General features: G+C 40.6%; 1 protein-coding gene across 3 annotated transcripts in view; it reads left to right on the top strand.

Annotated features, from left to right (window-relative positions):
- sestd1 (SEC14 and spectrin domains 1) overlaps positions 1-23,760 on the top strand; it is a 158,225-nt gene that overhangs the window by 47,882 nt on the left and 86,583 nt on the right. For all 3 annotated transcript variants that reach the window (XM_041201474.1, XM_041201475.1, XM_041201476.1), the window contains exons 5-6: positions 470-560; positions 15,686-15,799. In XM_041201474.1, the coding sequence (XP_041057408.1) occupies positions 470-560; positions 15,686-15,799 (205 nt within the window). The remainder of the gene's footprint in view (positions 1-469; positions 561-15,685; positions 15,800-23,760) is intronic.

Here is a 23,760-nt window from a genome sequence, read left to right as displayed (position 1 = left end):
ACTTTGGTAAAACCTAGCAAATGACTTACTGTTGTGAAATAGTTGAATTCATTTTAAAATACATGCTAAGAAGATGACTAACAGGAGATGGTAAGATGATGTTTTTGGACAAAATTTGAACTCTAAATTTAGTCATTGTACAATGATCCAATTCCCAATTGTATGTTGAGTTGAAAGACTTGTATATTTCTGTACATTTTAAAACTCGTGCCTTGTACTCATAATTGACATTTTACTTGGCTGTGTATTTTCTTCTTGTGACAGTTTTACTGTTTTTTGATGACTCCCAGAACTAGTCTTTACAGGGGATTTTTGTGACCATTGCTCATGTTACCAGTTAGTTAAAAGATACATTGGAGCTCCTGAAAATGGTTTAGAATATGACCTAAGGTTTTTATATCCGATTCTCACTATGTGACATTTTTCTGTTTGAATTTCTGTGTTCAAGTTGATTTTTCTTCACTTGCAGTGATAAGTGTAAAGCCAGAGGTTTTACGGTTATTGTGGATGGACGGAAATCTCAGTGGAATGTGGTGAAGACGGTTGTGCTGATGCTGCAGGTGAAGTTTCTTGACAGCTAATAGATTTGCATGCAACTCGCTTAACAAGATACCTAAATTTGATTGTCTTCATTAGTCTGTTCTAGGTTTATTCATTTCTATAAAATATACTTATGGTATAGAAGACACGTTACCATATCCCTCAATACTAATACCTTCGTAAAGTTGGCCTTCTCCAGAAGAAGGCGCTGCAAAGAAACTGGACACCTGAATATTGACAGAATGTGAAGAGCTTTATGATGACTGAACATGTCTTTTTTTCACGCCATGGAATTTTTTTTGAATGTATTTTATTTTTTTCGGCTTATTGAAAACATACTAGTTAGATTGCCATGTGAAATTCATATGAATGTTTCCTCTTTGTTAGTAGGGCTGTAAAAACAGAAGAAAGAGATTTATTTGGTTTTGGACTTAAGTTTTGATACATTGGGCCAAGTCTTGCATATTTGGCTGTTGTGCCTTAGTGCTGGGAAACTTTGAGCTCTGTGAGTTCTTGGCTGCTTAGCATCCACAACTGTTTGCCAAAATTCCACCTCCTAATGACTTTTTAACATTGGACTTCATGTAGCATTTTGAACTAAGCCAAACACTTCAGTGTTTATGAAGATGCAGGGATCTGTTGAGATTTGTTGGATTCATTGTGCCTCACAATGGGGAAATTAGTGAGATTGCAGTGACCATAAATTCTATTTGTGCACCTAAGAAGCTATGCTTCATTAGTTATCTGAACAGTAGTACCAACAAAATTAACCTCACGGTAGTAAATACAGTGAATTCAATTGTCAACCTCTATTAAGTCAAGTCTTTTTTTTGTAGAAGTAATGAACATCATCAGTCTTTTGGATCAGATATTGTATTTGGCTACAAAATACTTTTTCTAAAGTATGAGTAATAGTTATGGTTCTTGGGCTTCACCAGATTTGAGCAGACCAAAGAAGGCCACTCCTGTAAATGAGCAGTTGCTCCCTGCAAACAAGAGTGTGACCTTATGCATACATATCTGATGATGATCAATGTTCAGAATTTGAAACCAATCTTTGTTGTTGTCCTTAGATAGCTGAATTGATACAAGCCATATCATATTTTCTTGGCTTCAGGATAGCAAAAGAATAGACATAATAATTTATGACATGCTATAAATTACAAATTTGATTTATTACAGCTAAAATTAGTCAGTAGTATCATAGATTCATTTTAATGTATTAACTTGCAACTCTTCTGTTATCCAGAAATGCTCAGTGCAAATGGTGCTAGACCAGCAAGCATAATATTAAAAATTACACCCTAAGATTTTATCTCAAGGCTAAACCTATTATGAAAAGTAATTTATTATTTAAGTGGCACTGTTTACAGAAAGCAGAGTGTTCCATAATGTTGATTATTAAGTTTTCTGGAGAAAAGAGGGGAAGGATTCTTTTTTCAACCCTCTCTTTTTCCCTTCCTTTGGTGCTCCCTACAATCTCTGATTGCTCTCCTTCACATCTCTTCTACTATAGCTAATCTCTGCATTTCCTCCTTATAACACTCCCTGCCCTCATCTAATCTGAGCAACTGTGCCTTTCCCTCCATCTCTTCTATTGCCTTTTGCTGTTTTTTTTCTAAGAACCATTGATTTGCCGTCCTTGTGGCACCTGCTGTTTTCTCTGTTCTGAACGTTCCTCCTTTTGCCACCTGTGATCCTGCTTCACACTCTAATACCAATGTCCAAGCTTTTATACTTTACTGCATCTGAATTCCCCCACCTCTGACAAAATCTGTTCTATTGTTGCATTATTACAAATACATCCCAAGACTTCTTTCTTATCTCTTTCATCTTCCTTCCGGCCTCTGTTCACAACGTGACATCTCATTCTGATTACACCCTGGTACCTCCAGTTCATGAAATTTCCCTCCTAGAACACCTTTTGCAGTGCTTCCAGATACAAACATCACACTCGAATATCACTTACCCCAACATTGTCAAAATGTAGAATCACAATTTCACCAATGCTGCAGTGATGCATCACTTCCAGATCGCAGTTCCCACATCTGCTATTTTTGTCTTTCCCACTATCACCATCATATTTGTGATCTTACTCCCTCCCAGATCCATTCTCAGTACGCCGATATTCCAATACATCTGTTTCCCTGTGCTCTTACATTCCTTCTAACCCATGCTCTTCCTAATTCCTCAGGACACTGTTACCCTCTTACTCTGAATGCTAAGACCTTCACTGATTTCCTTTCTTGAAATTGGCATGAAATCCAGCAGCAGTTGGGGGAATGACTTTAAAGAGTGCCCCTAGCATTGGAGGAGCCTGTATTACTTAAAGTAATTTTCAGTGGTCTCCAGGGCAGGTATCAAGTCCAATCTTATTGAGATGGGGTGAATGGCTGCAGTAGTGATGGGCAGGGGATCACAGTGGTGGGGGAGTAGATCCGGTGAAAAGCTGTTATTATTGTCCACTGCCAGCTACACACACACCTGGTGAGCAGCACAGGAGGATGGAGAAATCAGACTGGAGGGGCAACAGAAACTTGGTGGTGTTGGGTAGTGAGAGATGGTTGTGAGGTTGGAAAGCTGGGAGCAATGATTTGTTGTCCAGTTCTCCCAATGTTGCTAGAATCCTGGACTCAGTCCCATATTCCCAAAGACTCCCTGCTGTCAGGTCTTGAGATGACTGTGCCTTTCTAGTGCTGGCAGAGCATTCCAGTGCTGACAGATTCTATGGCTGCATCCCCATAATTTTCTTCTCTGGCTTGCCATCTCTTTCACATCTTGGAAATCTCTCCCTCTCCTACCCTCCACCCCAGATTGGTCTGCCACAGCACCTTCCTCACCATTTGATAAACACAGCTGGCAGTCAGCAATAACAACAACATTTATATTTATATAGGGCCTTTTGTTTCAACGATCCTGCAAGAGCACTATTTAAAGGGCTTGGGGGAGTCACCTCCATACAGGTTGGTTGTTAGTTTGTCCTCTTGGTGGCTAACTTCTGAGTCATCTTCTGACTAATTTCTGCTTTCCATAAGGGAATTCTGACCTCTGGGAACAGTGCTGGTGCTGCAATACTTTGGTCTGCTTTGAAATAGTTTTACGCCAGTCTTGGGTGGTCTGGTAGGTCTGCCGCTGGGCTGGAACAGGAGCAGCAAAGATGACAGGAGACTGCAGAAGCGGCTGAGACGAGGGAAGAAGAAGAAGAGGAAGAGGTCACTAGGAGGCCAAATCTGCAACAGGTCTTCAATGAATACACCTCATACCTCAGCTGACAAATGAGGAGGCTGCTGTAAAGCTGTACCAACTATACAGACAAGAGTAAAGGCTAAATACATTTACAATGCTAAATTATCACAATACAGAAGAAAAATATTAAGCAATGATTGGCTTCAATGATGAACATCTACATTTCTTCAAAAAAACACGAGATTTCCAAAAATAATTATGTCACGATGCAGAGAGATGAAGGAGATTAGGTGGGGAATTCCAGAATGTACAGCCAAGGCAGCCGAAGGCACAGCCACGAGTGGTGGGGTGAACAGAGGGCAGGATGTAAAAAAGACCAGAGTCAGAGGAACAGAGGTCAGGCAGCAGGGATTGTAGAGCTAGAGGAGATGAGGGGCAAGGTCATGAAGGGATTTAAATGTGAAGATAATTTTAAATTGGAGACACTGGGAATGTAGAGGCTAGGTGAGCTAGAACAGGGATAATAGGTAAGTGAAACCAGATACAACACTTGATACAAACAGCAGAGTATTGGATGAGCTGACAGTTACACAGGGTGGAGGCTTGGAGATTGGCACTGGGCACATGGATGTGCTAAAGGCATGGTTGAGTGTTTCACCAACAAGTGGGATGAGGCGGGGACAGGAATGAGAGGTATAGGAGTGGCATCGTCAAAGTTGGAAGTAAGCAGTGATAGAATGTAATTGGGTAAGAAGCATAGCTTGGGGTTGAGTAGGACACTGAGGTTGTGAACCATTTGAGACAGTGGCCTGGGAGGGAAATTGAATTGATGAGTGTACAGAGTTTCTTATGGGAACCAATGGATTCACTTTTCCCTGTGTTTAACTGAAGGATAAGTAGTCTGACAACATAGAGACAGTAGAAGGGTAGAGAGAGAGAGCTGGAGAACTGGTTGTTGTCAGCCAATATATAGAAGCTGATCCATATTTGCAAACATTGTGGCCAAATTGCAGTATATAGATGAGGAAGAGGATGGGTCCATGAGGAACTTGAGGTAACAATGTGGAGTTGGGCAGAGTGGTGATTGTTGGAGATGCTCCATCAATCCAACTAAATTTGCAAGAGTGGAACTGAGCGAGGGTAATCCCACTGAGCTGGACATTGGAGGAGGATGGTGTTGTCAACCACGTCAAAGGCTACAGAGAGTTTGAAGAAGACTAGGAGAGATAATGCCTGTGACGACAATCACAGGGAATATTACATGTGACTTTTGTGTAAGGTTGTTTCAGGCCTGAGGCAGGGTTGGAATTTTGATTGGAGAGATCGAAAGTTTATGTTCCATTAAGATCACGGAGTTAGAAGACGCCAATACTTCCAAGAGGAAACCGGGTTAGAGATGGAGTGCTCGTTTGCATTGACATGGGTCCAAGTGGACTTTTTATTGGAAGGGGACGATGACTGTACTTTTGAAAGTGAGTCCTCAGTTCCTGAGAAGCAGCAATCACTTACAATATCAGCTGGCATAACAGCTAGGAAGGGAAACTGAGTCTTCATTTGTTTAATGGAAATGTCAAAGGAGCAGGAGGTGTATTGCATGGCCAAAATGAGCTTGGAGAGGGCATGGCAGGACATGCTGGGCAAAATGGCTACAAAAATGTGGAAGTTTAGGGCTAAGCCAGCCTGAATCCTGGTGGGTGTCTAGGTGGATAAAATGTTAAGGTAGGAGGTTAGGTTAGGGGGGGGAGGCAGTAGCATAGTGGTATTGTCACTGGACGTAATCCAGAGACCTAGGGTAATGTTCGAATCCCACCATGGCAGATGGTGGAATTTGAATTCAATAAATACCTGGAATTAAAAGTCTAATGATGACCATGAAACCATTGCCGATTGTCATAAAAACCCATCTGGTTCACTAATGTCCTTTAGGGCAGGATATCTGCTGTCCTTATCTGGTCTGGCCTACATGTAACTCCAGACCCATAGCAATGTGGTTGACTCTTAAATGCCCTAGGGCAATTAGGGTTGAGTAATAAATGTTGGCCGAGCCAGCAATTCCCGCATCTGATGAACAAATAACAAAAGGAGCACAGAGTTTGTTGAATGTATGGCCTCTTTCTTAATGAACTCCTCTTACTTGTTGAAGGGGCAGGGGAGGTGTTTTAAAGAAACAGTTGATAGTGGACAGTGGAAGCCAAGGGCTTTCTTACCTCCCCAGATTGATTCTTGAATAATGGATACTTTTGACAGAAACTTAATTCCGTACAGCCAGATGTGACAATGGATGGTTAATCAGTTGTGCAATAAGTAAGCTCAAGTCTGTGTCCCTTTGGCTTGAAGGAGCGCAGACAGGTGCCATATTGGGGGATTAACTGGAGTGAGAGAGAATGAAGGTTTTGTTGGGATCACGGGCATCGAGGTGGAAGTGAGAAGATCAATAGCTAAAACTGCTATGATTTAATGCTATTGTAAATGACTTGAGGAGAGGCATTTTCAGGAATTAACACAAAAGGAAATTGGAAGGGAATATTAATGGTGAGAGCTACAAAGAAATGGTCAGAGGTGAGCTTACCTGTTCCAGATTATGGCAAATGGTAAAGTTGAATGGGTGAATGCGGGCTGGAAATTTTATTTGGAAGGAGATGTTAAAGGAGGACAGAGGGCAATGAGATTAGGGAGAGGGCAAGGGGAGCTGAGATGGAGATTGAAATTGCTGAAGATGCCAAGGGAGGATATTTCAGTGAGAACCTCGGGATGAGATTTGGGTGGCATGAAGATTTAAATGACGGGAGAGGGGTGAAACAAGGTGATGTACTTGAAGGCAGCAAAAAAGAAGGAAAATAAGAGGAGGAACCAAGGTGTGATTTGGTGATGTGTATGCTTCCAAAATAGTGATTTGAGCAGGGCAGGTTGGTAAAAGTGTAGGCAGATGAAAAAGTTTCAGCTGGGGACAAGCCCAATTATCAAGACCTTCCCTGAGTACAAGTTTGAAGTTTACGGAGGTTAAAGATTCCAAAGGAGGTTGAACTTAAGGTGGAGCGAGTATATTTTCTTAATTTATTTAAAAGAACACATAGATTCACAGTCACAGAATTAACAAGCTGACTCACGAGCCAACACAATCCTTTAGTTCAAGAACAGTCTGGTACTTGAATAAGTTAAAGCCAATAGTACAAAGTCATGATGTTACCAATTCTGTTGGGAACAACATTAAAGTCAGAACTGTGCCTTCTGTACCTCCAATATGCAGAAATTCTTGTACTGTTGTGTTACTTGCCTTAACTTTGCATTCTTTTTATCCTAACACTGAAGGAGATGGATAGCTTGCTAGATCTAATCAAGGACTTACTGGCATGCTAGAAAAGCAATTTGAGATACTTAGCGTTCTTATACAGATGGTACAAAATTTGTCAACATAGTAGTGAGCATGATACTAGCAGTCATCGGGAGGACATGGACAGACTGACGAAATGGGCCACAAATGCAGGTGCATTTTAATGCAGCTAAATGTGAAGTGCAACACTTTGGGTGAAACCACTTGGAAAGGCAGTAAGACCTAAATGACATGACAGTAAGTCCTTGTTTTACGTTGCCACATTGAGCATTGTTTTGCTTTAGTGTAGTGGACATATTAGTGCCGGTATGCACATTTAGTGTTGGGACTTTCACGTTAGCGCTGTTTCGCAGTGGGGCTGATGGAGTATGCGTGACCCAAACAAAGCCATTTTGGAGTGACCGCTCCTACTCCCCAGGCTCTCTCTGTCATTCTCCAGACAAGCTCTCTCGCACCCCACACTCTCATCCGCTTCCCGAGACTTTCTCCCGCTTGCCAGACACCCTCAGACGCCTGCCAGACACCCTCTCCCACCTGGCACATGCCCTCTGCCGCTCCCCTGCTCCCCAAGGCGCCCTCCCCTGCTCCCCGAGGTGCCCTCCCCTGCTCCCCAAGGCACACTCCAGCCCCTTCCCCTAGGGTTCGGGAGAGAAAGTGGTGAACAGGAGAGTCTGGCAGGGAAGCGGCGACTGAGAGTTGGCCTGCAAGTAGAAAGAGTTAGCATATTTTAAAATTTATTTTGTTTTTCATATTATTTCATTTACAAATTTAGGACAGTGCAATATTTCAGTTTACAGGATGTAATGTTTTAACATTTTTCAGATGGGAAAGGTCCGCTGGAATGTAATTACAGCTTTTAGTTTGTGTGTAATGATAAAATCTGATTTGTTTAAAATTTTTCATTTAAAATTGCACTTTTCAGGCATGCAACTACAACTTTAGGTGAGGACTTACTGTATCCTGAGGGGTCTGGGGGATGCAAGGCACAGGGACCTGGGGATGCCTTTTCAAAAATCTTTTAAGTGGAATGGTAAATGATAAATTGGTTAAGAAAGAGTATGGGGGGTTGGCTTTGTAAATAGGAGCAATAGGAGGAGCTTCATGAACATCCCCATCCTCAATAATGGCAGAGCCCAGCACATGAACGCAAAAGATAAGGCTGAAGCATTTGCAGCCATCTTCAGCCAGAAGTGATGAGTTGATGATTGTCTTGCCCCCGCCAGCCCACCCACCCCACCCTCTCCACTCCACCCACTGAAGTCCCTATCATAGATGTCAGTGTTCATCCAATTTGATTCACTCCATGTGCTATGAAGAAATAGCTGAGCACACTGGCTACAACAAAGGCAATGGACCCCGGTCACTTTGCATTGTAGTGTTAAAGACTTGTGCTCCAGAATTAGCCACACTCGTAGCCAAACTGTTCCAGTACAGCTATAATATTACCATCTACCTGGTAAAGTGGAAGATTACCCAGCTATGATCTGTACACAAAAACCAGGATAAGTCCGATTCAGCCAATTACTGTCCCATTAGTCTACTCTCAATCACCAGCAAAGTGATAGAAGGTGTCGTTCACAGTTCTATCAAATGACACTTACTCAGCAGTATCCTGCTCACCAATGCTCAGTTTAGGCTGCACCAGGAATACACGGCTCATTACAGCTTTTGTCCAAATAAGGACAAAAGACCTGAACTCCACAAGTGAGGTGAGGGTGACTACCCTTGACATCAAAGAAGCACATTATTGAATGTGGTATCAAGGAGCCCTAGCAAAATTGAAGTCAATGGGATTCAAAGGGAAAACTCTCCACTGAGTGGAGTCATACTTAGCACAAATAAAGATGGTGCCAATCATCTCAGTTCCAGGACATCACTGTAGTAGTTCTTCAGGACAGTGTCCTAGACATAACCACCTTAAGCTGTTTTAGCAATGACCTTCCCTCCATCATAAGGTCAGAAGTGGGGGTGTTTGCTGATGATTGCACAGTGTTCAGTTCCATTTGCAACTCCTCAGATGATGATATAGTCTGTGCTGGCATGTAGCAAGATTTGGAAAACATTCAGGTTTGGGCTTACAGGTGGCAAATGACATTTACCCCATCCATCCCTTGAAAGAATAAAAAAACCCATCACATTCCATCTTGACTTGGAAATATATTGCCGCTGTTTCATCATCGCTGAGTCAAAACCCTGAACTCCCTACCTAAAGCACAGTGGTTGTACCTATACCACATGGACTGCAGAGATTCAAGAAGGTGGCTCACTATCACCACTTTCTCAAGGGCCATTAAGGATCGCCAATAAATGTTGGCTTTACCAGTGATGCCCATATTTCATGAACAAATGAAAAAAATCAATATAAAAATACAGAAGTTATGATAAACTTTTAGAAATCTCTGGCATGGCTTCAGTTAGAATATTGTGTACATTCTGGGCACAGGCTTTCAGAAGGATATCAAGGCCTTGGAGAGAATACAAAGCAGAGTTAAGAGGGAAATACAAGTATGAAGAAATTGGAGAAGCTGGGATGGGATCCGCTTTTGAGCAGAGAAAGTTAAGAGCAGAGCTATTCAAAATTATGAGGGGTTTTGATAGAGCAAGTAGGGCATAACTGTTTCCTCTGCCAAGTGGGTGGATAGCCAGGATTTAATATGTAGCAAAAGAGCTAGAGAGGAAATGAGGAGAAATTCCTTCATGTGAGGTCTAGAATGTACTACTTGAAAGAGTAGTGGAATCAGATTCCATAGGAATTTTCAAAAGTCAATTGGACATGTACAGGTTTGGGCTCATTTCCAGTGCTGTGGGGAAAAGTTTGGGCCTGAGACTAAATTGGATGTGACAAATGGCCGTTATATGCACTGTAAGATTCTAAGAACATGCCTCTGCTCTTTTAAACTGATGACATGATCTATTCCATCATTCAGACTGCAACATGACATTGAGAATATTTCAAGTATGCACCAGTGCAAAAATAAACCACCACTTAAGTCTGCTGTAAGTGTTTATACACTGCATTTGCCATTGTAGAAGATATATTATCTTGTTGACCAGGCACAATAAAATCATACCAAGAATCATCAATGTCAAGTATTTATTGCAGTGATGAGATGAATCCAGGAAATAGCATTGACATTTGATTGCTTGACAATGCACTCTGATAGGGCAGCATGGAAAGACTGAAAGCAGTATATTAACTGCATTATATTCATTATTTAAAAACAGATATTTACTTTTTATCACATTTCTCACACTTGAAAGATTTGCTTGTTGAGGTACTGTTCTATGGGTGCCATTTGGTTGTTATTCATGTACGAAGCTTTGAATGTGAATATTGGGGGAGAAGAGCCAACATTACAGTTGAACCCTGTTCTGTCCTCACTGATATTCATGCACATACAGTAGCAGACAATGAGGAAGAGAAAGATTATATAACAGCAGCAAGTAGAACTTCTTTGTTTTATATGACAGCCAATGAGGTGAATGTTGACTAAGGAGAGAATATGGGATCAAATCAGGCCATGTGGCCTAGACTAAGGTTCCTTGCTCCTCTGCCACAACCTCCAACATCACACCCTATGTGTGACTTGCATTTTTGCTCCCATGCACCAGCTTCTTTTTACACCAGAGTAAATAGATAGATGTTAGCGAGGGTGTGGTACCAAACGATTCATGGGGCACAAAGGAGTGGCTGGGGATCTGTCACCTTCCAGTAAAAGCTAAGCACAAGATTGCCAATGGGTTATGTAGTTGTGCAATCTAGAAATCAGGTGCTTGCCTGAAAGGAAGGATATTCAAGGAACACTAACCAAAATAGGTGGGAAAGTAAGTTGCAACGAAGAAATGAGAAATTTACAAATGGATATGGACAAGTTAGGTGAATGGACCAAAATTTGGCAGATGGAGTTTAACGTGGATAAGTATGAGGTTATCCATTTTGGTCAGAAGAATAAAAAGGCAACTTATTATTTAAATGGAGGGAAACTTCAGAATGCTTCAGTACAGAGGGATCTGGGTGTCCTTGTGCATGAATCGCTGAAAGCTAGTAAGCAGGTACATCAGGAAATAGGGAAGGCAAGTGGAATTCTGGCATTTATTGCTAAAGGAATAGAGTATAAAAATAGGGAAGTGTTGTTGCAACTGTACAAGGCATTGGTGAGACCGCACCTGGAGTACTGTGCACAGTTTTGGTCCCCTTACTTGAGGAAGGATGTAGTTGCATTGGAGGCAGTTCAGAGGAGGTTCAATAGATTGATTCCAGAGATGCGGGGCTTGTCTTATGAGGAGAGATTGAGCAGTTTAAGCCTATACTCGCTAGAGTTTAGAAGGATGACGGGAGATCTAATTGAGGTATAAAAGATCCTAAAGGGGATAGACAAAGTAGACGTGGAGCAGATGTTTCCTCTTGTGGGTCATTCTAGAACGAGAGGCCATAGTTTTAGGCTAAGGGGTGGCAGATTTAAATCAGGATGAGGAGGAATTACTTTTCTCAAAGGGTCATGAATCTGTGGACTTCACTACCTCAGAGTGCAGTGGATGCCCGGATGCTGAATAAACTTAAGGAGATAGACAGATTTTAAATTAGTAACGGGTTGAAAGGTTATGGGGAGAGGGCAGGAAATTGGAGTTCAGGCCGAAATGAGATCAACCATGATTGTATTGAATGGCAGGGCAGGTTCGAGGGGCTGAATTGCCTACTCCTACTCCAGCTCCTAGTTCTTATGTTCTAAACCTATGTGCAGTCATTAGGATTTTCTTGAGTAAATCTGGCAACTGCCTGCTGTGACTTAAGAGTCTATGGTTCTCATTTGCAACGACATCAGGGAAAATTACACAGTGTTGTATGAACTGGCTCTTAGGCCCTGATGTCTGGGACTTAGGCTGTTTCAGACTGGGGCCTTTAGTATCTGATAATCACCATTAGACCAGACATTGCACAGATCGTAGGTTCCAGGGGAATAAAGATGGCTGGAGTCAGCCTGCCTGCCATCTCTCAGGGCAACTGCACTTGTCAGATATCTAGCCTTCCCACTCCGGGCACCATGCTCGTGGCACTTAAGAGGTACACTAGGTTGTCCAGACTCAAGGTTCCTAGTCGCAGCAAGTTATAATGAGGGAAGAGCTGCCTCAGTTTCATAAGATTTCTGTTCCAAAGGAGCAGCCAACTACCTTGTAAGACTGGCCATGATCTTGCACATAAGAGTGCACTCTAAGAGAAAGAAAGGCACATTTAGCCACCCAGGGGAATCAGCATGTCAGGAAATAGCAGGTTGGCTTCTGTTAACTTGGGAGTTTGCTGTCTTAAGACGCTATGGATTTATGTAGTGCTGTGCTATTACTAATAAGCTCTTGCTGTTGGTGGGGCAGGAAGGGTCTAAACCTCCTGGTGGTTTTGCATTCCCGTGAGCAATCAGAGATGAATCTAAGGGTGTATTTTTGAATGGCAAAAAATTGCGCTTAAATGGTATTTCCCAACTGCAGTTGCGGCTGCTCGACCTTGCAGCAGCCTTCAGAATTAAAACTCTTCACCTATTCGAGTTTTTTGAGGAACTAATAAGCAACCATGGATAAAGGGGAAACTGTACATAAGGTGTATTTGGATTTCCAAAAGGCATTTGATAAGGTGCTGCATCAAAGGTTACTACACAAAATAAGAGCTGATGGTATAACAGGTAACATATTAAGAAGGATAGAGGATTAGTTAGCCAACAGGAAGCAGAGAGTAGGGATAAATAGGTCATTTTTGGGTTGGCAAGCTGTAACTAGTGGAGTGCCACAGGGATCAGTGCTGGATCCTCAGCTATTTATAATCTATATTAATAACTTGGATGAAGGAACTGAATGTATGATTGCTAAATTGACACAAAGGTAGAAGAATAAGTTGTGAAGAGGACACAGAGTCTGCAAAGGGATATAGATAAGTTAAGTGAGTGGGCAAAAATTTGGCAGATGAAGTAAAATGTGAACTTGTCCACTTTGACAGGAAGGATAGAAAAGCAATATACTATTAAAATGGAGAAAGATCACCGAACTTTGTGGTACAAAGGAATCTGGGTGTCTTAGTGCGTGAATCACAAAAATGTAGTATGCAGGTGCAATGCAAGTGTATGCAAATGATTAGGAAGGCAAATGGAATGTTGCCGTTTATTGCAAGGGGAATCAAATATAATAGCTGGGAAGCTTTGTTACAGGACATTGATGAGACCACATCTGGAGTAGCATGTACAGTTTTAGTCTCCTTACTTAAGAAAGGATATAATTGCATTAGAAGCTATTCAGAGAAGGATCACTTGACTGGTTCCTGGGATGAAGGGGTTAACTTATGAGGAAAGGTTGGTCAGATTGGGCCTGTTTCCATTGGAGTTTAAAAGAATGAGAAGTGACCTTATTGAAACACGTAAGATCCTGAGGGGACTTGACTTGGTGGATGCCGAGAGGCTGTTTCGCCTTGTCGGGGAGACTAGGGGACACAATTTAAAAATAAGGGGGTGTCCCATTTAGGATGGAGCTGTGGAAACATTTTTTTCTCTTGAGGGTCATGAGTATGTGGAATTCTCTTCCCCAGAGAGTAGTGGATGCAGGGTTGGTTAGTATTTTTAAGGCTGAGTTAGATAGATTTGTGATTAACAAGGGAGCCAAAGGGGGTAGAGAGAAAAGTAAAGTTGAGGCCACAGTCAGATCAGCCGTGATCTTATCAAATGGCAGAGCAGTCTTGAGAGGCCGAATGGCATGGTCCTGCTCCTAATTCACATGTTCATATATATGTTTGTATGTACTTCTGTAAGTAATGGTTGATCAAGTGCAATTGGAAAATACATATGAAAGTTGGGGTGTGTCCAGTTTTGTGGGTGGACATTTGTTTAATGTAAGGTTTGATCGAAAGTTGTATTGTAGTTAAATGCGAGTAATTCACATAGGTTCAAAATTACACTATTTATTTGCACATAGATTGTATGTGCATCTGAACGCAAAATGGAGGTAACTGCAGGCCAGGATATTTGGGCTGCAGTGTCACTGGTCCTCATTTAAATGCATCTTGGTACATGGGGACTGTGATGACCTTTAACCCAGAAGCAGTATAGTAAGAAAAAATTGTAATTTCTTTAAAATGTCTGTGGAATCTGTAATTGTCTTTAAGAATGTTTGAAAAGAAATTTTAAGAGTTTGCATCAATTGTAATTTCCTTGGATAAGAAATACTGGTTCATATGACCTGGGAACCTTTGACCTGGAATTAGTACCATTAAGGAAGTTAAGACCAGAAGTTGTATGGCTGGCAGATACAAAGGAGAGCTACTAGCAGATGACTGGAGGCAGAAGGCCCAGATGCAGACAGAGACAGAAAGAGGAACACCCCAAATTCTTGTGAAAGAAGAAGCAAATCGTTCTCAAAAAGAGGTTTTTTTTCTGTTTGACAGAAAAGGAGACATGAGCTCTTGGAGGCACTGTGTGAGCTGGCTAAAGGGTCCAAAACACGGGAAGCTGTGTAGAAAGCTTGGAGATGCTGTTGATGTTTTCACAAAAGTAGCCAAACCGTGAACTCAGGTGTTATTGGTCAGTTATAGAGGAACTTGGAAAGCTATACCATCATGACCTGAGAGAGAAAGGGTTTGAAGAAATGTGCCTTGCTGATGATAATCATACCTGTGAAACTCAGAGTGAAAGCTGTTCTCAGTTAGGACTCCTGACCTACCCTGCATGAATAAAGAACAGCATATTGTGTTAGTGTTGTACATGTTGGGAATACTTGAAGTTATGTAAGATGTATCTTTGTTGTATCGACTACGTAAAGTGAAAATCACCTTTTTTATTTGAAGTATCATTTGCCTGTTAATTCATGATTAATTTGCTTTGATTCAGATATGTGTTAAAGTAAAAGTTGCAAAAAGTAAAACCTTGTTCGTAATTTCTTCTTTGGAAGTAATTTATTAGATTGGTTTATGGTTTCCCCATGGGTATTGTTACAGGATGAAGTGGAAATAATCACATTATGTTAGGAATTCAGATGCTTTTCGTTGTGGGAAACTAGATTAAATGATTTCTGCCCAAATCTGCTCACCAGTCAAATGATTTTAGGTTTCAAAAATGAACAGCATTGGAATTTCACACCAGTAATTTGTACGATTGGGGAGACTTACAATTTTTCAAAACCAAAAATGATATTTCCAAACATTAGACTAAATAGAAAAAAATGTATTGCTTCATCCTGTGATTGGTATGGAGTGTTTTGAATTGTAAGTGGCTATAATACAGTCCATGATTGTCCAAGCATTGACTTGTGTCTAAATCTATTTACAGCTGTTTCTCTATGTATTTATAGTAGCAAATGAACTAAATAAACATATCATTTGGCTTCCATTCATAAATTCATATATAAATCAAGAAAAATTAACTCCTTGACATTTCTAAAGATTATGTTCTTTGTACTTTTCTCTCCTCTCACTATTGGCAGTGGCTGTGTTGAAAAAATATGTACAAAGCCACTGTGAACTGAACTACCTTAATTCTGTTTTTGTTCTCTTTACAGGTATTATGAATACTATGTAATATTTCCAATATTTCAAAGTTTTGGGGAAAAATGTAAAACCTCCACACATGAAAGTGATACAGGTATTCTTGTTTTACCTAGAATGTGATTCCTGCTGAAGTGTCTTTAGTGTGTGTGGTGAAACCAGATGAGTTCTGGGACAAGAAAGTGACCCATTTCTGTTTCTGGAAGGAGAAAGATAGACTTGGATTTGAGGTATGTGAACACTAATGTGTTCTCCAATATAGGTATTATATTTTTACAATTGTTTAACCTGGTTTACAGCTTGCAGTATTATTTTGCATGCATTATGTATACTGTCAGTGTAGAACTCAAAATCAAGTTCTACTTATGGTAATTAATATCTGAAAATATAACATCTTCATAATTACTGCTCATAACACTTACTGATTGAAACCATGATAAATGTTTCATTTTGAAGCACTTTTGGAAAATCAACAGTTACTGTTTTCAGCAGGTAAATCATAAACATCTTTCTGTCTTTCTGAAAATGACATTGTGCAAATAACCTGTGGTTATTTATAGGTGGTGTGAAAAGTAGTATTGTAATAAATTGGATCTTCAACAATTGACATTATTTATTGTGTATTGATATTTTTGTTAAGAACACTTTACTGAGTTGATATTTATAGGATTGCTGCTTTATGCAGGCCAGAGGCTGACGGAGGTTCACTTTTTTACTTTACTTTTCAGGCAGTTAAGTAAAGAGAATTCTTATTTTCAAATTTGGAAGAATTAGTATAACCAAGCTTCCCTAAAAACTAGATCTATTTCTTAGGATTGGGCATTTTAGTTTTTTAATTTCTATTTTGAAGTTGTTAAAATATGGAAGAAAGATAATATATGTATTGTCCTCTTATACAATGGAATAGGTTTTACAGTCAGCGGTGAAGCAGCGGTACTTACCGTTGATCTCATATAAAGCTGCTGACAAAGATCTGATAATCTCTATGGTGCCTCTCTATAACTTCCCCTTTCCTGACGTTAGTTTAAACCTGGCACGAAGCCAAAGGGATCTTCAGGCGTTGAGCATGAGTGACATCATCAACCAGGGTAAGCAGCCAACCATTTTGAAGTATGCTCTCAGACAGCAAACCAGGAAGTAAAAACCACTAAATCTCTTCACTTTTAATTTTTAAATAGTGAAATAAATTGTTAGGATATATACATGGGATTAAGTTAGAAGCTAAAATAAACTTTAAAAAGAAAAAAATATTTGAATACTATATGGAATTCCTTATAATGTAGAAATTTGATTTTCAGGAAATATAATATTACTCTTTCAGAGTCAGTGAGGTTGGGGTTTAGTAATAATTATGAACTTAATACACTGTTTAAAAACCTAGTTGCACCTCATTCAACAAAGTGTAACTTTAACAAGGCCCTTAAAGTGAAACTAAAAGTACATGAGTGGAAGCTCTTGTCTGTTCAATGATTCGTAATAGATTGGATTTTAGGGCTGCTCAACAGCATACCCGCTGGAGTAGAGTAGAAAAACTGATAGCAACTTCTGGATTTCCATATGTGTGTGTAGTTTCCAAATGTTGCTTTCAGTTTCAGAGGAGTAATGATGGCGAATGCTGAGAGTTTCTTCACTGTATTGGTCTTAACACCAAATGGTTGCTGCAATGAAGGCAACTTTAGATGAATGAACTAAGATGGATTGAATGGTCTCCTTCTTCATCCTTAACTATTTTATGATCTTGTGAACTATACTAATGATATTTATGTGACAATAGAGTTTTAAATATAATCTGTTCAGAATATAAACTATTGCTGTCTCTCAATGATAGATCAGTAATTTGGGTGTATAATAGTTACTTATGATAGCTATTTTGTAATTGGCTTCCTCTGCATAGCATATTAAGTACACTTTGTATTAATTCTCTCTCACTGTGCCAGTCAGATGTTATAAATTAGGATTTAAGTATTACGTTTACTTCTGCTCCCATCTTGTTTTTTTTAGCAGGCTTTGGTTTTTCTCTGTTGTTTTTCTTTTTCTTTGTTTTCAGATGGCAGCAATTCATGATTCTGCCATTCACACTTCATCTAGACACATCTTTTGTTTCTTTGTTTGTCCCTTTACCGCTCCCTTTGGCTTTGTATTATTATATGTTCATTTAAATGCATATTATCACTTACAACATCTTTTGTCTTCATCACTCTGAGAACTTCCCGTTTGTTCTTATTCCCATCTCCCCCCCCCCCAGTCCCCCACCTTTCACTTGTTTAAAGCCTATTGCATATCTAACTTTTTCCAGTTCTGTTGACAGGTCATTGACCTGAAACATTAACTCTGCTTCTCCCTCCATAAATGCTGCCAGACTTGCTGAGTATTTCCAGAATTTCCTGTTTTTATTTCCGATTTCCAGTATCTGCAGTATTTTGCTTTTGTATAAAGTTAGTAAAATAGTTAGCTATCCACCTAGTTTTGTCAAGCAACAATGTCTTTATTTAAAAGAAAAGGAAATTGAAACTGTTGAACTTCTGTTTGTCCTTTATTCAAGGAGACACAGGGCCGTAGCTTCAAAGCTCCCCAGCGTCGGATTTGGGAGACATCCTCCACCCCGTAGCCTGGCCCAACACTCCCTCCCGACCCACCCTGTCCATCCGATCTCTGACCCCCCTACACTCCCACCCACCTGAGGTCTGACCACCCCCCCACTGAGCTCAATTTCCGCCCAATCCCATCTCACCTCCACTCCCTCTCGTCCCCCCAGGTCTTCTCCTAAACCCAAACTGTTCCTATCCACTTACCTTAGAGACTTACCTTCTCCCTGGCCCGTCAATTTCAATGGGATCTTTAAACTTAACTGGTTTACGGCAGCTAGTGCTGTAAAAAGGATGTGTGTCCTTCAATCCGAGGGAGCTGGAGTGCGATGCTGGGCTTCAGAGACAACTGCGCTGCCTGAATCTTGTCCGGCCTGAGTCGTAAGGTCGGGCGAGACAGGCACGGAAGAAAGTCCACGCAGGTAATTGGGCATGGAGTAGCCATCCAACGCTGATTGCCACTCCAAGGAAGTTATGGCCCATAGGCTTAAAGGAAAATCAAGGTTGCTGCACTGATTAGGTAAATTGATTTTGAGCTAATAATTTGGGAAAGTTGTGCCTGTGCCAGCTTCTTTTCTTGACGTTAGTAGAATTTGGAGGAGGGTTGAAATTTTATGTTGTATCTCTCGGCAAGGAAAATTTATAATGTGATGTGGAAACAATTTTCTACTTGCCTCAGATCTAGTTTAACTAATAATAAATTACTTGTATTGCTTTCTTTAATGCCTGCTACCAGTAATTTTATAAGTAGCAAATTATAGCCAAAAATCTGCATAATGAAAACTAAAACCTCTAAAGTTGCATTTCCTCAAGCAAAGTACTAGTACCAAAGAAAGGATTAAGATCAGTAAAAATATCCAGCTAATGTAGGATATTTCACATACAGCAATTACTTCAATGTCAAATTATGTCAAACAACAAACAGAATCTTTTGGCAGTTTAATAATGTAACCATGGAAAGATTTTCCTTGAAGCCATAAATATTCTATATTAATATTGCTGTGTTCTCTCATTGTAATCTACTTGGTGCAGTGACAATTATTTGCCATTAAATTAATTAATCATAGATCTGAAGTTTACAGTGATACTGATGTCCTAACTCTCTTTGTTGGGTATGTTAATGATACCTATGAATGGGAGAAGCTGTTCACCTGCCTACTTCTGATAACAGGCCTAAATCATCAGGAGAAGTACATGATGGGCCAGTGTATAGGTGAACTGCTCAGCATGGAATTGAGCCAGAGGAGAGTCTCCACTTTGATTTTTGGTCATTGAGGGAGCTGATATCAGCTGGATTTGCAACAATTTGAAGAGTACAACTGATTTTGGGTCCATTGGGCTAGTCAGAGTGAAAAATCAGTAAAGTTGCTGATCCCAGTTGCTATTCACTGAGTCCTGCCAGAAATTGCATGTGTAGGTCTCAGGCGCAGGCAGGATTATACTTGGTTCTCATGTCTCATGATTAAATTGGCTGACAAGACTTATCATCTAAGCTCATTGTTGAAAAATGACTACCTGGGTGAGGTATCATAGCGTTGCCAATGCATATGGAACCATGCAGCAATAAAAGATTCATTAGATACTGGAGAGCTGCAACAGGTTTGGAAACCATAAAATGTAGCCTTTGTACTTAAGTAAAGGGAGAATTAGACATAGATAATTGCCATGATCTTATTGAATGGCAGAGCAGGCTCGAGGGGCTGAATGGCCGACTCCTCCTATTTCTTATGATCTTACAAGCAAGTTAGCCACTATATCAATAGTAAGGAAGTATTGGAAATTAAATGAAGAATTGATACCCAAGAATCCTGTTTCTCTCACACACTGATTAAAACAAGAAACATACAACCAGATAGGAAATCCTGGAATTATTTAAGAAACAGTTGGATCCTGCAAGGGAAAGACTGTGGGTGAACAGCTTGGATTTAGGAGAGGACGAACCCCATGACTCAATTTGCAAATAAAATTGGTCTTGGAAGTTCCTTTGGTACAGTTTGTTTGGACTTTCCTTTTACAAAGTCCCACATGAAAGACTATAAATTAACTAAAAGCTATAGGTTATCCAGGGGAGAATGTAGGACTTGATAACAAATTGGATTTTTTTAAAAAGTGCTTTTTGAGAGAAACTTAGGCTTCAATGTTTCTAGGATGTAGCATTGATTTTCCTTTTTCAGTATCCAATACCTTCTGTCGTTTCTTGATATCAATCAAATTGGCTGAAGACTGGCTTGTGATGCTGGGGATTCAGTAGGAGGCTGAGATGGATCATCCACCCAGTACTTCTGGTTGAAGTTGATTGCAAATGCTTCAGCCTTGCCTTTGGCGCTGATATGCTGGGCTCCCCCATCATTGAGGAAGTGGATATTTGGGGCGCCTCCTCTTTAATTATCCTCCACCATTCATGACTGGATATGGCAGGACTGCAGCTTTTAGATCTGATCCGTTGGCTGTGGGATCGTGTAGCTCTGTCTACCGCATGCTACTTCCACTGTTTTGCATGCAAGTAGTCCTATGTTGTAGCTTCACCAGGTTGTCAACTCATTTTTGGGTATGCCTGGTGCTGCTCCTGGCAGGTCCCCTTGCACTCTTCATTGAACCAGGGTTGATGCTGTTGCTTGATGGGAATGGTAGAGTGGAGAATATGCCTGGCCATGAAGTTACAGATTGTGGTTGCATACACCTCTGCTGCTGCTGATGGGCCACAGTGCCTCATGGATGCCCAGTTTTGAGTTGCGAGATCCATCCCATTTAGCACGGTGGTAGACAAGACTTGGTCTCCATAAGGACTGTGCAATGGTCATTGCTACCAATACTATCATGGACAGATGTATCTGCGACAGGTAGATTGGTGAGGATGAGATTAAGTAGCTCTGAAGAAGAGTCATATGGACTTGAACTGTTAATTCTGTTTCTTTCTCCACAGATACTGCCAGACCCGCTGAATTTTACCAGAATTTTCTGTTCTTATTTCAAATTTCCAGCATCTGCCGTATTTTGCTTTTATGTGAGGTCAAGTAGGTTTTTCCCTTTTGTTGGTTCCCTCGCAACCTGCCACAGACCCGTCTAGCAGCCATGTCCTGTAGGGCTTGGTCAGTAGTGGTGTTACTACTTGGACCTTACAACTCTTGGACATGGACATTGATGTCCCCAACCCGAAGTACGTTCTGTGCCCTAGCTACCCTCAGAGCTTCTTCCAGTTGGTATATTCAACATGTAGGAGTACTGATTCATCAGCTGAGGGGAGGGATGGGAGAATACAGTAAGTTGTAATCAGCAGGAAGTTTCCTTGATCCGATGCCATGAGACTTTATGGGATCCAGAGTCAATGTTGAGGACTCCAAGGGCAACTCCCTCCATACTGTATATCACTGTGCCATCACCTTTGGTGGGTCTGTCCTGACATACTCAGGAACAGTGATGGTGGTGTCTGGGGCATAGTCATACACTCAGAATCATATATTGTGGACAATGTTGCTTGACTGTTTTGTGGGACAGGTCTCCCAATATTAGCACAAGCCACCAGATGTTAATAAGGAGGATTTTGCAAGGTCGACAGGGCTGGGTTTGCCATTGTCATTTCCGGTAGTCCATCCGGTTTCATTCCTTTTTGACTTTGTAGCAGTTTGATGCCACTGAATGGCTTGCTAAACCATTGCAGAGGACATTTAAGAGTAAACCACGTTGCTATGGAAATGGAGCTGCATGTAGGCCAGGTCAGGTAAGAATGGCAGATTTCCTTCCCTAAAGGATTACTAAGGGAATTGTGGGATAGGGGTATAGACCAGGAAGGTAGAGTTGAGTAGAAGATCATTTATGATCGCATGGATCATATTTCTTACATTTTTATTATTTTCTTGCTAATGATCTTGATGGATACTTAAATTGCCATGGTTTTTCAATGAAGGTGGTGGGTTTTGAATCTCCCTTAGTTTCTGCACGCTTATAAAACTGGTTGTGTTGAGATGAAGACAGCTTATCAGAGGCAGAAATGCATAGTAGGTACCATTTCTTACAAAGATCCAGTAAGATTGAAAAACCTGTAACTCCCATTATAAAATTGTATTAATCAGTATAAATTCAAAGGTTGAAGCTGGATTCTTCAAAAACTTTAAAGATATAATTGTAGGGAATTAATGAATTTCTATCTTGAACTTCCAATGTTCCTCCTGTTTGTTGTTGATGATGAGGATGATCAGAATGTGGAAGAGGATAGGATGGAAGCCAGGGGACTTGAACATCATTCATGTCGGCATCATCTAACCTGTTGGGATGGACACCAGAGATTACAAATTAAAGAGACCCTGTCTGAATTTTTTCAATTGGCAGTGTATAAGAAGGCTTTGACTTCTGGTGTAGGCAGTAGATACGTTGGATGTCAGCATCTGACCGGTAGCCTCTTTCTCCCAGTCAGTGACTGTAAAGGTGACAGCCACTCTTAAATTTTTATGCAATCCAATTTTATCAGTAACATAAAACACACAAACCAATCACTGCATTAAACCAGTGACTAATGCTATCTTCAAGTTGGCCTCAGATTTTGTTACCTTCCTGTGCACCCACAAAGCCAAAGTGAAAGAACAATCTCAGTGGGATTTCCCCAATTGCAGGATGAAGTTGTTGCAGTCCATGTGGGAATAATGAAAATACCCTTAATTTAACCGACAGGAAGGAATTTAATTTGCTGTGCATGTTGCAAATTATGTAAGCCATTACATTCTGTATGACAGTCTAGGTTAACCAAGAAACCGCTAGAGCAGTAAGATGGCCAATAGGACACCAGGAGTACCTGATTCAGCAAGGGCTAATGAAAATTCTCCAATGTTTGAAAACTGAAACATTCATTGCTAACAAATGACATTTGAGCAGTTCACTGGACTTCTGAAGTAGTGCTTCTATTGCTTGGAAAAGTTATGATAAATCTACAGTACAGTTCAGTAAGGGTGCCAAAAATTGCTGTGGCTTGTTATGCACTCCAAAAATTTGTAGGTAAGAAGGAATTGGGTCTTCAAAGTACAAAAGAGAAGGAGAAAGTAGGTGGAGACAACGATGCCCTAACCATAATGAGAGTGTCGAGGAGAGAGTGAAAAGATGGCATAAGACAACCTGTGGCCAACAGCACATGGTGTCAGACAGGATATCGCCACCGCAGAGTATTTCTGTCGAAGGGTCATGAGGACTCGAAACGTCAACTCTTCTCCGCCAATGCTGCCAGACCTGCTGAGTTTTTCCAGGTAATTCTGTTTTTGGTTTTGTTTAGGATATCGCCATCGTCTGTTTCAGTAAAATGCTTATACTTGCTCTGCAGACAACAAAATACCTTTGTAAATCCCTATAGCATTGTTCTCAGATAAACATTGTTAAACTCTCAGTGAAAGTATACCTTCAATCCTGTCCCTTTTTTCTTGTCTGTCTTAAAAGCTGTTCATCTCCAACGTCTTTGAGTTCCGATGAAAAGCCATTGACCTGAAACACTACTTTTGTTTTCCTCTCCACAGAAGCTGCTGGTCCAGTTGAGTGTTTCCATTATTGGTGATGTTAGAATTCCTTGTTAAGAATGACAAGTCAGTCTTGCAAGATTGCACATGATTTGGTGGTGTTTCTCAGCT

Source organism: Carcharodon carcharias, chromosome 12 (genome assembly GCF_017639515.1).
Source record: "Carcharodon carcharias isolate sCarCar2 chromosome 12, sCarCar2.pri, whole genome shotgun sequence".
In the NCBI taxonomy this organism is placed as follows: domain Eukaryota; kingdom Metazoa; phylum Chordata; class Chondrichthyes; order Lamniformes; family Lamnidae; genus Carcharodon; species Carcharodon carcharias.
Note: the sequence above shows the minus strand (reverse complement) of the source record. Positions and strands in the feature narration are given on the sequence as shown.